General features: G+C 42.6%; 2 protein-coding genes across 4 annotated transcripts in view; one reads left to right on the top strand and one right to left on the bottom strand.

Annotated features, from left to right (window-relative positions):
- LOC306779433 (uncharacterized protein) lies at positions 1-12,236 on the bottom strand. 3 transcript variants are annotated; one of them, XM_079271351.1, is made up of 25 exons: positions 12,118-12,236; positions 11,827-11,901; positions 11,610-11,695; positions 11,375-11,448; positions 11,049-11,137; positions 10,892-10,966; positions 10,525-10,618; positions 10,206-10,365; positions 9,755-9,894; positions 9,480-9,591; positions 9,049-9,166; positions 8,647-8,787; positions 8,280-8,393; positions 4,396-8,175; positions 3,969-4,178; positions 3,754-3,827; positions 3,459-3,596; positions 2,997-3,102; positions 2,411-2,609; positions 2,101-2,237; positions 1,727-1,993; positions 1,264-1,362; positions 834-1,103; positions 319-365; positions 77-163 (listed from the first exon to the last, which is right to left on the bottom strand). In XM_079271351.1, the coding sequence occupies exons 2-25, from the start codon at positions 11,863-11,865 to the stop codon at positions 160-162; spliced, it is 6,573 nt and encodes a 2,190-aa protein (XP_079127477.1). In that variant the 5' UTR covers positions 11,866-11,901; positions 12,118-12,236; the 3' UTR covers positions 77-159. The 3 variants fall into 3 exon arrangements, with proteins under 3 accessions (XP_079127478.1, XP_079127477.1, XP_079127479.1); XM_079271353.1 differs by having other exon boundaries at positions 2,441-2,609; XM_079271352.1 differs by lacking the exon at positions 319-365 and having other exon boundaries at positions 1-163.
- An 894-nt stretch (positions 12,237-13,130) lies between these two features.
- lrrc51 (leucine rich repeat containing 51) overlaps positions 13,131-13,249 on the top strand; it is a gene marked incomplete at both ends in the record, with an annotated part of 1,242 nt that continues 1,123 nt past the window's right edge. Inside the window, one exon of the mRNA XM_079271572.1 lies at positions 13,131-13,154. Coding sequence (XP_079127698.1) covers positions 13,131-13,154 — 24 coding nt within the window. The remainder of the gene's footprint in view (positions 13,155-13,249) is intronic.

The raw sequence follows: 13,249 nt of genomic DNA, 5'->3' as shown, positions 1-13,249 counted from the left end.
TAGTTTTATTCGCAAAAATGTAAATATAATACAGAGGAAATAAGTAGATTAAGACAACAAAAAACAACATCAGGGAGTGAAAAAAAGTAAAATCCATTAGAACCGTAGACGATTGTGAACCCAATTTGGGAACTTGTCCTCACACCTTCAACCTGCTCATCATCTGTGGAATAAAAAAATAAATCAGATTAAACCAAAGCTCACAGAGAAACATGTTAACACGATGTTACATTAAGTGGAAATCACATGCCGTTAGTGTTGTGTGACCACCCCCGTAGGTTGTTATACAAATGAAAACACCGTGAGAACTTTAATGACCTTTTAAGACTTCCAGCAAGAGTCTCTTCAGCGACAGGCGCGCATTTCTGAAAACAGTTACTGAGATGTAACGACTGAACACATTTAAAGCAAGTTTTCTTTCACCATCATGTCGTTTTGTTTCATGAGTGAGATCACTACTGAGGGACAGACAACTATAATCCATCTCCAGTCATTTGTACCAAATTAATAAATGCAAAATTACAAGTTTATGAGGTACACTTGTATATGTGCGGACAAAAAGGGTCAGTACTGTTACTGTAAAGTACCAATGAGGAAGTAAAAGAGCAATGTTAATGGCACAGGTTTGACAACATTCACCAAATTGGTACCACAGCATCTCCACGACCTGCTGCTGTTTGATTATGAGCTGATGGAGATTCTACAGCATACCTGCTGCCTCATATGCACTTCATCTAAGCAGATTTCTCCACCCCTGCCACTCTACAACAATGATGATTATCTAAGTGTGGCCTGTAAAAATTCGGAGTGGTTTTGTCTGTGTGAGTTATTACCTTGCGCGCACTAGCCGTCAGAGGAGACTTTGCAGACCTGCTGGTGGCTCTCTGGCCTTTAGAGTCCACCTGGGGTAACTTTGAGCCTCTGCCTGCTCGGAGACTTCCTGAAGGAAGGTTGCACGCAGACGTGTGAGCAGGCGACTTCTTAGAACTCCTGCCTGGGGATTTTCGGGTGGAGCTGCGCAGTTTGCTCAGCCCTTTCGTCAGGTAGTTGCTTTTCTGCGGGGTGTTTTCAATGCTGAACATCATAGACTCCCTCCGACCAGCCTGAGAGAACAATAGAGGTGGAACTTAGATTTATACATGCAAAACATTATATGTACGATTGTGTTTAATTAAGACAACATGAATAAAATAAGTTAGTCATCGTCTTTGTTTTCAAGTGACCAAATTATTCTCTGTGTGGGTATGTGTGTATTGAACTCACTGGACTGAGGGCAGGGCGAAGCTGAGAGCTTGAAGGTCCACTGATCTTGCTTTTGGGAGTGAGTGGACGTGGGAAGCAGCTGCTGGCCTTCACCCTTTTCTGTCAGATGGAGAAAAGAGAAAGACAAGTCAAGAAAATGACAAAGAGGGTTTCAGGAAGTTACATTTCAGAGTCATGGTAATTTATTACCTTTATATTAACATAAAGAGTAAGCTTTCAGACTACCAATGAAATAAGCAACCAACACAGCAACAATGAGCATTATAAAAAAAAAAACACGTCAATTTTAAATGCTAAATGAACAGTATTTATACTATCAATAACTATAAATTAAGGAAAACATTAAAGTTGAAGAAAAAGAATGTACGCCATAAAACATTTATCTACTGCGCTTCAGTCAAGCTCAACCATGAGGTTACACTAGATGTAACAAATATTCCTGTGCATTCTAATGCAAACGGACCTCAGGTGAAGCGTGATGTACGGCCAACGTCGATGCAGAACGCTTTGTGCCGGCAGTTTTTGATGGCAGCTGGCCCGGCATCAGGGTCAGACAATGTGGAAGAGTACTGGCAGCGGCACCCGAGTGTCCCGCCATGAAGGAGACCCGATGGGAGGCTAGAGCGTCTTGCAGCTGGCCGGGCATCGTGGACGCCCGACGGATCGTGTCCGATGGGTCACCCATACGGAGTTCTTCGTCCGTGAAAAGGAATGTACTGCCACGGCAAGTCTAGGAGAACAGAGAAAGAGCGATTTCATAAAAAATAAGTATAATGTATGTGTGTGACTGTATTCCCATCATGTTCAGTGTGTATGCAAGTGTCCCTCTCCACTGACATCAGACTCCACGGGGTAGCTGCTCTTTAGATGAGGAAGGCAGGCCTTGTTCCTGGTCTGGAGCTCCGCAATCCTCCTCCAATCATCAGGTCCGCCGTCCGGCTCGTTCTCTACCCCCGCACAGAACGTACTAGCGGCTGAAGATGTAGAAAAAAAAAAAAGTTACATACACACCAACTGTAAGACCCATTTGGGATCAATCACCATGTATTAGTAACTAATTAGTAGATCGGCCCCCTAAATGTTGTCGATCCATAGTCGAATCACAATTTTGTCCCTTTTTTTTTTTTTTTAGATACATCACCCTTACGCTGTGAATGGACTGTGCTGCGTCTGTAACCTGGAAGACCGATGAGCTGGTCGCTGGCAGCGCCGGTCATTCTGGCAGGCGTGTCAAACGACTCCAAAGCCACGGGTAGAGCAGAGTGGGACCTGGCGAGGTTTGGGTGGGAGCGAGCCGAGGACAGACTGTAGAAAGTCTCATCATCTTCAACGCCGCCTGGGGTTTTCTACGATAACAGTTCAACAATCACTCAAAGGCTACAGTAATACTGGAGTGTGGAAATGTTTGGGTTCAGCCATTTGACTGCATCTTTACACTGCTGGAGTGTTCTGGGAGCAGTACTCCCAACAGCATGAAAGGTACACAGAGCTCTAATAGTTATAGCAGGATGGTTAAAACCTACCACGACAATGTTAAAGATAACAAATTAAGAGTTGAATTTAAGAGTCAGCTGAATCCTCAAAAAACACAAATAATCCAATGTCGTCGTCATCATAATGGCTGCATTTGAAAAATAGTGAGGAAGAACCCATTGTGATTATTCAAATGTAGCATCTTCAACTGTGTGTGTTATTGTGAACATGCAGTAAGTGTGCTAGTGAGTGTCCTCCACCTTGGTCATGGTGATGTTTATAACCTGTGTGGTCCTGCGTCGTTTGGAACTGGATTCAACCCGGAAAAATCCATCTTCATCTGTCATGGTGTGCGCCGTGCCGGTCCTAGGCGATGACAAAGGAAACAAAGATCTCAATAAAAAGAGTGTGGAGAAAAGACAATGATTCTGGTTTCACGAAAATCTGGAAAGTGTCTGTATAGACTCCAGGGAAATGTTTAAAAATAAATTTAAAATAGACAAATGAGTCTGCGACTTGAGTAACTCAGGATTAGTTTGTGCATGGTTAAAGCCTGGAGCAGGCTGAGTAAATATAAGAGATCCAAAGACACTCACGTCCGCAGTTGGTATACAATTTACTGAAAATGAATTTAGGGGAACTCTACAACACCCTCCACTCACTCATTGTAAACTATAAAACCTCCTAAAAAGGTGGCGATTATGTGAAACTGTGTGACGTACCGGTTGACCTGCCTGGTGTTTAAAGGTGTGAAGTACAGGGTTTTCAGAGACTCCGCCTGTTGACCTCGACGTTTGGCTGCCAAGCGCTCTGAACTGCGAACAAGCGGTGTGCTCGACTCATCAGGCGCTGACAGTTTCCTGCAACGGTAAGAAAAACAGTATTGTGCGAGATTGCAATCACAATATATTCCCACAATGCCTCCGATGTAAGATTTCTTCTCGTCTCTTCTTTACTTTGTTACGAGCAGCACGGCCCTAAAAGACGTCATGCTTACGTATCCGAGAGGTGCATTACCTTATGGCGTTCAAAGAGTCTTCCAGAGAGCTCTGGTCCAGGCTGTCGGAGCCTTTGCGGTCAGCAAAAGACAGCTAAAAAGGAAAAAACTGATAAAAATGACAGAGCCGCAGCAAAAAAAAGTGCAATCAAAAGTCCTTGAACTATAAACGTTTCATTGTTGTTGTTTTTTACAGTAACTTAAAGAGACTCGTGCCTCAAAAAACAACACCAACCTGTGCCTCCAAACTGGCCACCCTGCTCAAAAGGGCCTTCTCATTCGTTTGGGCCTTGTCCAAATCCAGTTTAAGCTGTGTGTTTTCCACGGTAGCAGCCTTTACTTCTCGCTCTTTAACCTCCAAGGAATGCTTGAGTTCAACCACCTTCCCATGGCTGTCCTGGAGAAGCTGTTTCTTCCCAGTGTAATGACTCACTGCCTTCTCCATCTGCGGTATTGCGATAATATAAACATATTTCAGTATGAATCTCTGAGTCCAAACTAGTCATCAGACACCGAACAGACAGACCAACCAAGTATGCACAGGAAACTGCAGTGCAAACAATAAGTAACGACCGGAAAGGATCTCAATCAATCATTTTTGACAGGATAGTTGTATTAAATAGAAGTCCTGACACCGAAGTGTGTCATGTTATCTGACCAACCTGTGCCTCGTAGTGTTCGGCAGCCTCCGATTTAGCCGAGAGCTGTTCCTGCAGGTCTCGCTTTAGCGCCTCAGTTTGTTCTCTCCCCTTCAAGAGTTTCTCTTTTTCCAGTTTTAAGAGTTCCGCCTGCGTCTTTAAACTTTGAATCTCTGAATGTAGCGATTCCAACTGCACTGAGCCGTCAGTCTTCAGCAGTCTCACCTGCTCCTCTTTAGCTTGGATCTCATCTTTCATCTTCATCACCTCTTCCTCAGAAGATGACAGTTGCTGCTGCAGAAGCTCCTTCTGATGACCACTCTCCTGCTCTTGTTTGGTGAGAGAGTCACCCATATTACAGAGTTGGGATTTTAGACATTGAATCTCTTGCTGTAGCATGTCAGAGTGTGTGGAGCCTTCTCTTTCTAGTGTGGCCAGTTGTTCCCCTCTAGTCTGGATCTGCTCCTTCATGCTCCTCACCGTCTCTTCAGAAGATAACATGTGCTGCTGCAGAAGATCCATCTGATGACCACTCTCCTGCTCTTGTTTGGTGATCATGACAAGCTGAGCATGAACCTTCTCCTCAGCCTTTGTGAGGGACTCACCCATATTACAGAGTTGGGTTTTTAGACATTTGATTTCTTGCTGTAGCATGTCAGAGTGTGTGGAGCCTTCTCTTTCTAGTGTGGCCAGTTGTTCCCCTTTAGTCTGGATCTGCTGCTTAAGCCCTCTCATCTCCTCTTCAGAGGTTGTGATCATGATTTCAAATTTGTCTTTTTCCTGAGAAATCTCCATTTCCTGCCGAGTCAGCAGGTTTTCTTTAGCCTGAAGCTGCTCTATTGTAGTCTTCAGGGATTCGTTCAAACCTTGGACTTGGTCTTTGAGAGTGTGGATCTCACTCTGGAGCACTTCAGACTCCGTGCAGCTCTCAACCTTTAACTGGTCTACCTCGCCCTCTTTAGTTTGGATTTCCTCCCTCAGCCGATTGACCTCCTCCTCAAGAGCAGCACTGTGCTCCCCGAGTGTCTCGATCTGCAACGTGCTTTCCTGCTCCTGCTTGGCCGTCAAATCGTCTTTGGCTTGAGCCTGGTTCTTGGCGACTTCAAGAGAAGCGGTCACACATTGTATTTGTTTATTTAGACTTTCAATCTCTTGCTGTAGCATGTCAGAGTGTGTGGAGCCTTCTCTTTCTAGTGTGGCCAGTTGTTCCCCTCTAGTCTGGATCTGCTCCTTCATGCTCCTCACCCTCTCTTCAGAAGATAACATGTGCTGCTGCAGAAGATCCATCTGATGACCACTCTCCTGCTCTTGTTTGGAGAGCATGACAAGCTGAGCTTGAACCTTCTCCTCAGCCTTTGTGAGGGACTCACCCATATTACAGAGTTGGGTTTTTAGACATTTGATTTCTTGCCGTAGCATGTCAGAGTGCGTAGTGGTCTCAGTCTGAAGCAGAATTAACTGCTCCTCCTTAGCATGAATCTCTGTATTCAGCTTCTTCACCTCATCTTGAGATGATGCCATCTGCTCCTGGAGTGACTCCGTATCCCGAGTGCTCTGTAGTTGCTGTTCAGCAAACAGCTCGTCCTTGGATTGCAAATTGTTCTCTGCATTCTTCAGTGACAACCTAAGACACTCAATCTGTTCCTTTAACTCTTTTATCTCTTGGTGCAGCAAATCTGACTGCACTGAGCTGTCCGTCTTCAGCAGTGTCACCTGCTCCTCTTTAGCTTGGATCTCCTCTTTCATCTTCATCACCTCTTCCTCAGAAGATAACATGTGCTGCTGCAGAAGATCCATCTGATGACCACTCTCCTGCTCTTGTTTGGTGATCATGACAAGCTGAGCTTGAACCGTCTCCTCAGCCTTTGTGAGGGACTCATCCATATTACAGAGTTGGGTTTTTAGACATTGAATCTCTTGCTGTAGCATGTCAGAGTGCGTGGAGCCTTCTCTTTCTAGTGTGGCCAGTTGTTCCCCTTTAGTCTGGATCTGCTGCTTAAGCCCTCTCATCTCCTCTTCAGAGGTTGTGATCATGATTTCAAATTTGTCTTTTTCCTGAGAACTCTCCATTTCCTGCCGAGTCAGCAGGTTTTCTTTAGCCTGAAGCTGCTCTATTGTAGTCTTCAGGGATTCGTTCAAACCTTGGACTTGGTCTTTGAGAGTGTGGATCTCACTCTGGAGCACTTCTGACTCCGTGCAGCTCTCAACCTTTAACTGGTCTACCTCGCCCTCTTTAGTTTGGATTTCCTCCCTCAGCCGATTGACCTCCTCCTCAAGAGCAGCACTGTGCTCCCCGAGTGTCTCGATCTGCAACGTGCTTTCCTGCTCCTGCTTGGCCATCAAATCTTCTTTGGCTTGAGCCTGGTTCTTGGCGACTTCAAGAGAAGCGGTCACACATTGTATTTGTGTATTTAGACTTTCAATCTCTTGCTGTAGCATGTCAGAGTGCGTAGTGGTCTCAGTCTGAAGCAGAATTAACTGCTCCTCCTTAGCATGAATCTCTGTATTCAGCTTCTTCACCTCATCTTGAGATGATGCCATCTGCTCCTGGAGTGACTCCGTATCCCGAGTGCTCTGTAGTTGCTGTTCAGCAAACAGCTCGTCCTTGGATTGCAAATTGTTTTCTGCATTCTTCAGTGACAACCTAAGACACTCAATCTGTTCCTTTAACTCTTGTATCTCTTGGTGTAGTCGCTCTGACTGCTGTGAACTTTGAGTTTTCAACATGTTCATCTGTTCCTCTCTAGTCTGGATCTCCTCCGTCATGCTCCTCACCCTGTCTTCAGAAGCAGACAGTTGTTGCTGCAGGGCCTCTGTCTGATGAGCACTTTGCTGCTCTTGCTTTGTAAGCAGAACCTTCTGAGCCTGAACTTGATCGTCAGTCTGTCTGAGAGAGTCATTCAGATGTTCTAGTTGGCCTTTCAGACCTGCAATCTCTTGCTCCAGCAATTCGGACTGTTGAGAGCTTTCCTTCTTCAGAACAACAAGCTGCTTGTTTTTGACCTGTATCTCTTCGTTTAACTTCTGAACCTCCTCTTTGCCGGTTACAATCTGTTGTTGGACTACCTCTCTCTGTTGGTCATTCTCCTGTTGGGTCTTAGCCAGTAGGTCTTGCTTGAGTTCAATTTCCTGCTCAGCCTGTTTGAGAGACGAGCTAAGGTCTTCCACCTGGACGGTTAGGGTCTGGATTTTATTACAAAAGATGTCTTGCTCATTAGACTTCTCCAGAAGTAATTTGGCAAGCATTTCCTCTTTAGTTTGAATTTCATTTTGGTTGTTTTGGGTTTTATCTGTAAGAATGGAAACTTCTTTTCTGAGACCATTAATTTCTTGGTCTTTATCAACCAAGAGAGAACTGGCAGCAGATAACTTTGTCTCAAGATTGTTCACCTTTTCTTCGGTCTGGAGCAAAAGGCCTTCCTTCTCTTTCTTAATTTCCTTAAGTTTTTCAATTTCTTGTTCACAAGCAGCAATGTGCTGTTGTAGTCTGGTCATCTGCTCAGTTTTCTGCTGCTCAACATGCTCAAGTTGAATCTTGAGATCCTGGATCTCTTGCTGAATGACAGCCCTCTGCTCAGCGATCTCCCTTTTCAATTGGTCTATAATTTCATCCTTGGCTTGAATAATTGCCTCGGTTTGGGCCTCATGTTGCATCAGGAGCTCTTTTTGTTGATTAATTTCTTGTTGATACTCCGCCAGCTGCTGTGTTTTGGCCTCAATTTCCACCTCCGCCTTTTTCAGGGAGCAAATTGTGCTCTCCAGCTCGTTCTTCAAACCATTGATTTCAGTGTCCAACATTTCTCTCTATAAAGCAAACAGAGCACAATTAGTAGCCATCTAATCCAAAAAGACTGATTGTATTTGATTGACAAGCTTTTCTGAACTCCACATAGAATCGTGGACCTTACCTCCATTACAGGTCCCATGTTCTCTCCTACTTCTTCCTCAGAGGCCCGGGTTATTGCATCCTCCAAACAGGAAATCTTTCCCTGCAGGATCTGAATTTGTTCAGTCAGCAGCTCCTGAGAAACAAAGAGGATCATATTACATTTTTAAAAAAATAAAATAAAATAATTTAAATAAATAAAAAAAATAAAACAGAAAAAGAAAGTAGAAATGCAATTAATCAGACTAATGGAAAAGTAGAATAAAGAAAAATGTCCAATCACGACAAAACGCGTACGATTGTTTAATTTAGTTCTAGTAGACCTGAATCAGAGTTCAAGATTTAACAATTCAAAAGCAGTTTCTAGCGTCTCTTGATGGTGTACCTACCTTTTGAGTGGTAGCTTGGTTCAGTTCAGAGTGTAGGTGGCCCGTTTTGCTGCTCCACTCGTCCTGAGCGGATGCTTGAGTTGCCGTCAGCCTGCCAACTTCTGCCTCAAATATGGCCAGCTGTGAACGCACAGTTCTCACCTGCAAAAATATCAAAAGAACGCCTTTACGATCCGCGTTCACTGGACGTTTTGATTCCAACATGCGACTGTCATGTGAAAGGGTTATTACTAGCGTCGACCCCACTGAGACTTGCATATTCCCCAAATGCGCAAGCATGTTCACATGACTTCGTTTTAGGAGAACTCGGCTCGCGAGGTTGAATCTTTCAACGACGTACAATTGGCACATGACCCGTTACCGATTGTCTTCTCCCTCATGAGGGGATGAGAGTGTCATTACCTGGGATGAGAGGAAACCATTCTCATCTGACAGCTCGTCCACTTTGCGCTCCATAAGTGAGGAGTTACTCTTCAGGTCTTTATTTTGAGTAAACATCTCATTTAGTCGCACTTGTAACCTAAGACAGACAAAAAAAACACAGTTTCTTCAGTTACTGTCACAACTAATTCTGAATGTTTTGGACGGATCATGGTATGAAATAATTTCTTGCGCAAAATGTGAGACGCGTTATAGATTATCGTATTGCTACGAGAAGAATGTTATATAATAGCATCACACCACCCGTAGTTTATTAGTTTAGCAGGGGACGTGTCACGGCCTGTAGATGTAAATATTATTTCGCAAACTCAAGTTGTACACATCTTTGATGCACAAATGTTAATGTGATGTATTAATAAATAGGCCTTACTTACAGCCCCTTGGGTACTTACGTGTCGTTCTTGGTCTGAATGACATTGAGCTGTTCCCTGATGACGGCCTCCTGATCACCTTGCTCTTCTTTCATTTTATCCAGGCGGTACTGCAACTGGCTAATATGAGACTCTGAAGAAAACAAACGTATAGAACAGACTTTAAGAGAAACAAAAACATGCATGAAAAGACAGACAACATTATAATGCACACTTTCAGTTGCCCATAAAATAAACATTATTTCTCTCATCAACCTAACTAACAATGGTGTTATCCAAACACTTAAATGCGGCACCTCTCTGTGCAATGAGTGCCAGCTTGCTGGCCAGCTCCCTCTCCAACCCATCTCTGTAGTCCCGCTCCTGGATCACCTGTCGCTGCATCTTCCTCAGCTGAAATTTAGGCGTGTTCATGATATCCAGCAGGGGAGACTTGCTGTGGGAATAAAATAATTAGTCAAATCATAACAATATCCAATGCATTTACATACATAAATAGATATGAAACGACTACCAAATACCATGTATATTCAGACAAAGTTTTAATGCTGCTTCCGCTTATTCTCTCAGGCTGAAGGTCTTACAATGGAGACAAGCAGCTTATTAAGCTGAAAAATGTCTCGTAAAGCGGTCCTATAGATCAATACCCGAACCAACGTTTTGGTCACAGTGTGCATAAAATTGCCTTTTCACATGTCATGTATATAATAAGCACTGGATAGAAAACATTCAAATCCACACCGGTACCTGACTGAGGAGGAAGCCACAGTTTCCATATCCATGAATGTTATTTTGGGTAAGCGGTGGAAGATGGGGGACTCGTCATCTGTAAATGAGGAGACCGTCGACACATTCGAGGTCGAGGTGGTTGCCGAGCGCTCAAATATTTCACGGGAGACGGGCAAATCTGAAATTTATGGAGAAACGCGATTTGACAAACTTTACAGCTTGCATGTTAAATCCCAACCAGAAAGCTAGTGTTATACAGCAGCATTAGGTGTGTGACACGAATGTCTATTATGGTATGGCATGAAGAAATTAAAGATTCAACAAATATTTGACTTACGTCTCCTCGCCAAATGGCCATCAAGTCCTCTGCTCAAGTAAACGCAGCCGTCGTTCTCCATCACAAAGGAACCAGTTAGGTTGGCTATCTCTCGCTAACAGATAAGAGTGGGAATGAATAAATAAATAAATAAATAAATAAATAAATAAATAAATAAATAAATAAATAAATAAATAAATAAATAAATAAATAAATAAATAAATAAATAAATAAATACACACACAATATATATGAATAAACAATATATATAAATATCCATAAAATATATAATTGGCACAGAATTATTGATAGCACAACATGTGATGAATGAAATGTGATGCCTCCAAGTGGTGGACAGACAATTCATAATAAATCAGGGAACGCTTACCTCCATATCGCAGTCCAACCTGTTCAGCGTCAGGCGGTCATTCATTATGTCGTGATATACGAGCAACAAAATCACCTGGTGGTATCACAAAGAACAGGTCAGAAGGGGCCATTTAGTTTGTCTTAAGTCTTTTTCTTGTTTTTATTTAGTCTTGTACCTTTGAAATTTCTACTGGAAGGTTGATGCCATCTCTGATGTCGTCCCAAGATAATGAGGCTCCTTTGGTTGGACTAAATCGGCAATCCCCTAATAAACAAAGAAACATACAAAAGGTTAATTCTCAAAAGGAAAGCAATATTCAACATCTGTCTTAACCGTGAGACTTAGTAAGTTAACATAAATGAGAAAAGTGGTTCTCCGGGTGGGTGTGTTTTATACACTGTGTGGCACATTTACAGGTGTAAGCGGGCACACTTCAGACCACACCCAACAGTGATATTTATAAACAATAAAAAAAAGAGAAGGTTGCACAGAGAAACTCACGTTCCACAAAGTCTGCAATGATCTTGAATCGCTCCTCCACGGAATTACTGAAACAGGAGTTGGGTTCCTTTTTCCTGAGATGACACAAAAGGTGAAACTAGAATAAGGAATAAGCATCTATATACTTGCAAGAACACTCGTAACAGGAGAAGCTTTGTTTCAAATGAAGTTCAACAGTCATTGACCGTGCCCCGTTTACACAGGCCAAGCATTTCAACACATTGCTTCTACTTACAGCATACAAACAACTTTCAGAAGGACTGCCCCATCTTTTAAATCCTCGACAGCTACTTCTCGGTCGGACAGTTTAAGGGTGTTGACCTGCAAAAAGATAATTTAAATAAGCTGGTTAAAGACAACTGCATCCATCTAATCGTATCTAATTGATGTAACTTCAAGCTTTGCTTGATCCAATATATTTGCACAATAACATGAACGTTAAATGAACTTACCCAGCCGAGAAGAGCCTTGACACCCAAGTTAATAGTCATGCTGGCTGAACCTTTAACTCAAAAAGGGATTTCAACCTGGAAGCCAAGAAACAAAGTCTAAGCAAAGCCGCCAACATTAGTTAATTTGCCGAATGCTAACTTAGTGTTAGCAAATATAGCAATAAGCTGAAGTTAGTGTTACCTTAACACATTCGTTGGTTACACTTACAGTAACGCTAACGTTGCCTGTAACTTATCAAGTGTTCTTGAATATCAACGGTAACGTAATGTTGCTCTCCAGCAGTGACTCACCTTTGGAGACTTTGTCCTTTCGTCTGTAAAGTATTTAATCGTCCTCTGAAAAGTGATGCGGTATCTACGTATTTTTAAACGAACCTACAGCTACGAAATAAATCGTCGCACGAGGGGCCGGACACAATTCAAAAAAGGTGGCAAAAGATTGAACCAGCCAATACGCATTCACATACAGACGCGTCTGAAAATAACCCGAGTTGATTGGTTGAAAAGCAGGAAGTAAACTAAACGTCGCACTCGTTATTGATTCCGGTTGGTGCCGTGGTGGGTTCGCTTTGCTTTAAGGTAAGTGGGAAAAACTAAAGTTAAAAATGCACAAAGCATTCACAAAACCTTTTATATTTAGCTTTTTTCTTTATGTGTTTTTGTCAGTCAGGTTGCAGCTGGTCAAACCAGTTCTAAAACTAGTGCTGACTTCTAACTCCGCCCCACGAATTAATTCGGTGTACGCCGGAATAGAAAGCAAGCGAGAGAATCGTCACGCACACAAAATGACACAACACGCTCCAAATGGTTTTAATTAATACATGAATACTGTTTATATTGTACAGAAGTTTGTGGGGGAAATGAATTGTAATTGTTATCTATTTACACATATATGATCCAGCAAGAGGATATAAACCCTCACTACAAATCCCATATTCCACCTTGTTCGTTTCCTTGGAAACGCGTTGTTGTCTCTTAGACAGGCAAACGTCTATCTAGCCACGTCGACACACGGGTTTATAAATAACTTAAGGTAAAGAGCGTGTTGATTTTATAATCTCCTGTAGTTTATTTGTGTGTTTATGATATTTGTGATATGTCAACAATTGAGGTCGGTCAGCTCCAGAAAATCTGGTCGAAATAGGCAATTTATAGCTGTGTAGTGTTTTTTGCAAATCCATAATATAGTTAATAATGTCAGCAAATTCATTATAATCAAGCTTTTTGTGTTGTTGTTTTTTAGAACAGTTGGAATAAATGAATGGTGTTTGATGGTCACTGAGTTGACTCTCCACTAATTCACCATGACGTCACATGTCCTCACACAGGTGAGTGAGATCTATTACACGTGGGAATATGTACGGAGCTCCAGTGGATTTATCCTTCAAACACGTCAGCAGGTTGTCAGGTAGTACACTATCAT

This window comes from Melanostigma gelatinosum (assembly GCF_949748355.1).
Source record: "Melanostigma gelatinosum genome assembly, chromosome: 7".
In the NCBI taxonomy this organism is placed as follows: domain Eukaryota; kingdom Metazoa; phylum Chordata; class Actinopteri; order Perciformes; family Zoarcidae; genus Melanostigma; species Melanostigma gelatinosum.
This window is presented reverse-complemented; position numbering and strand designations above follow the sequence as displayed.

Bases quoted from the DNA above. Each gene is read 5' to 3' on its own strand.
- LOC306779433 (XM_079271351.1), bottom strand. From the start codon at position 11,865: ATGACTATTAACTTGGGTGTCAAGGCTCTTCTCGGCTGG. The intron at 8,394-8,646 runs GTAGGTACACCA...TTTGTTTCTCAG, and splicing joins ACCAAGCTACCACTCAAAAG to GAGCTGCTGACTGAACAAAT. The intron at 2,238-2,410 runs GTAAGGGTGATG...CTACATCTTCAG, and splicing joins CAGCACAGTCCATTCACAGC to CCGCTAGTACGTTCTGTGCG.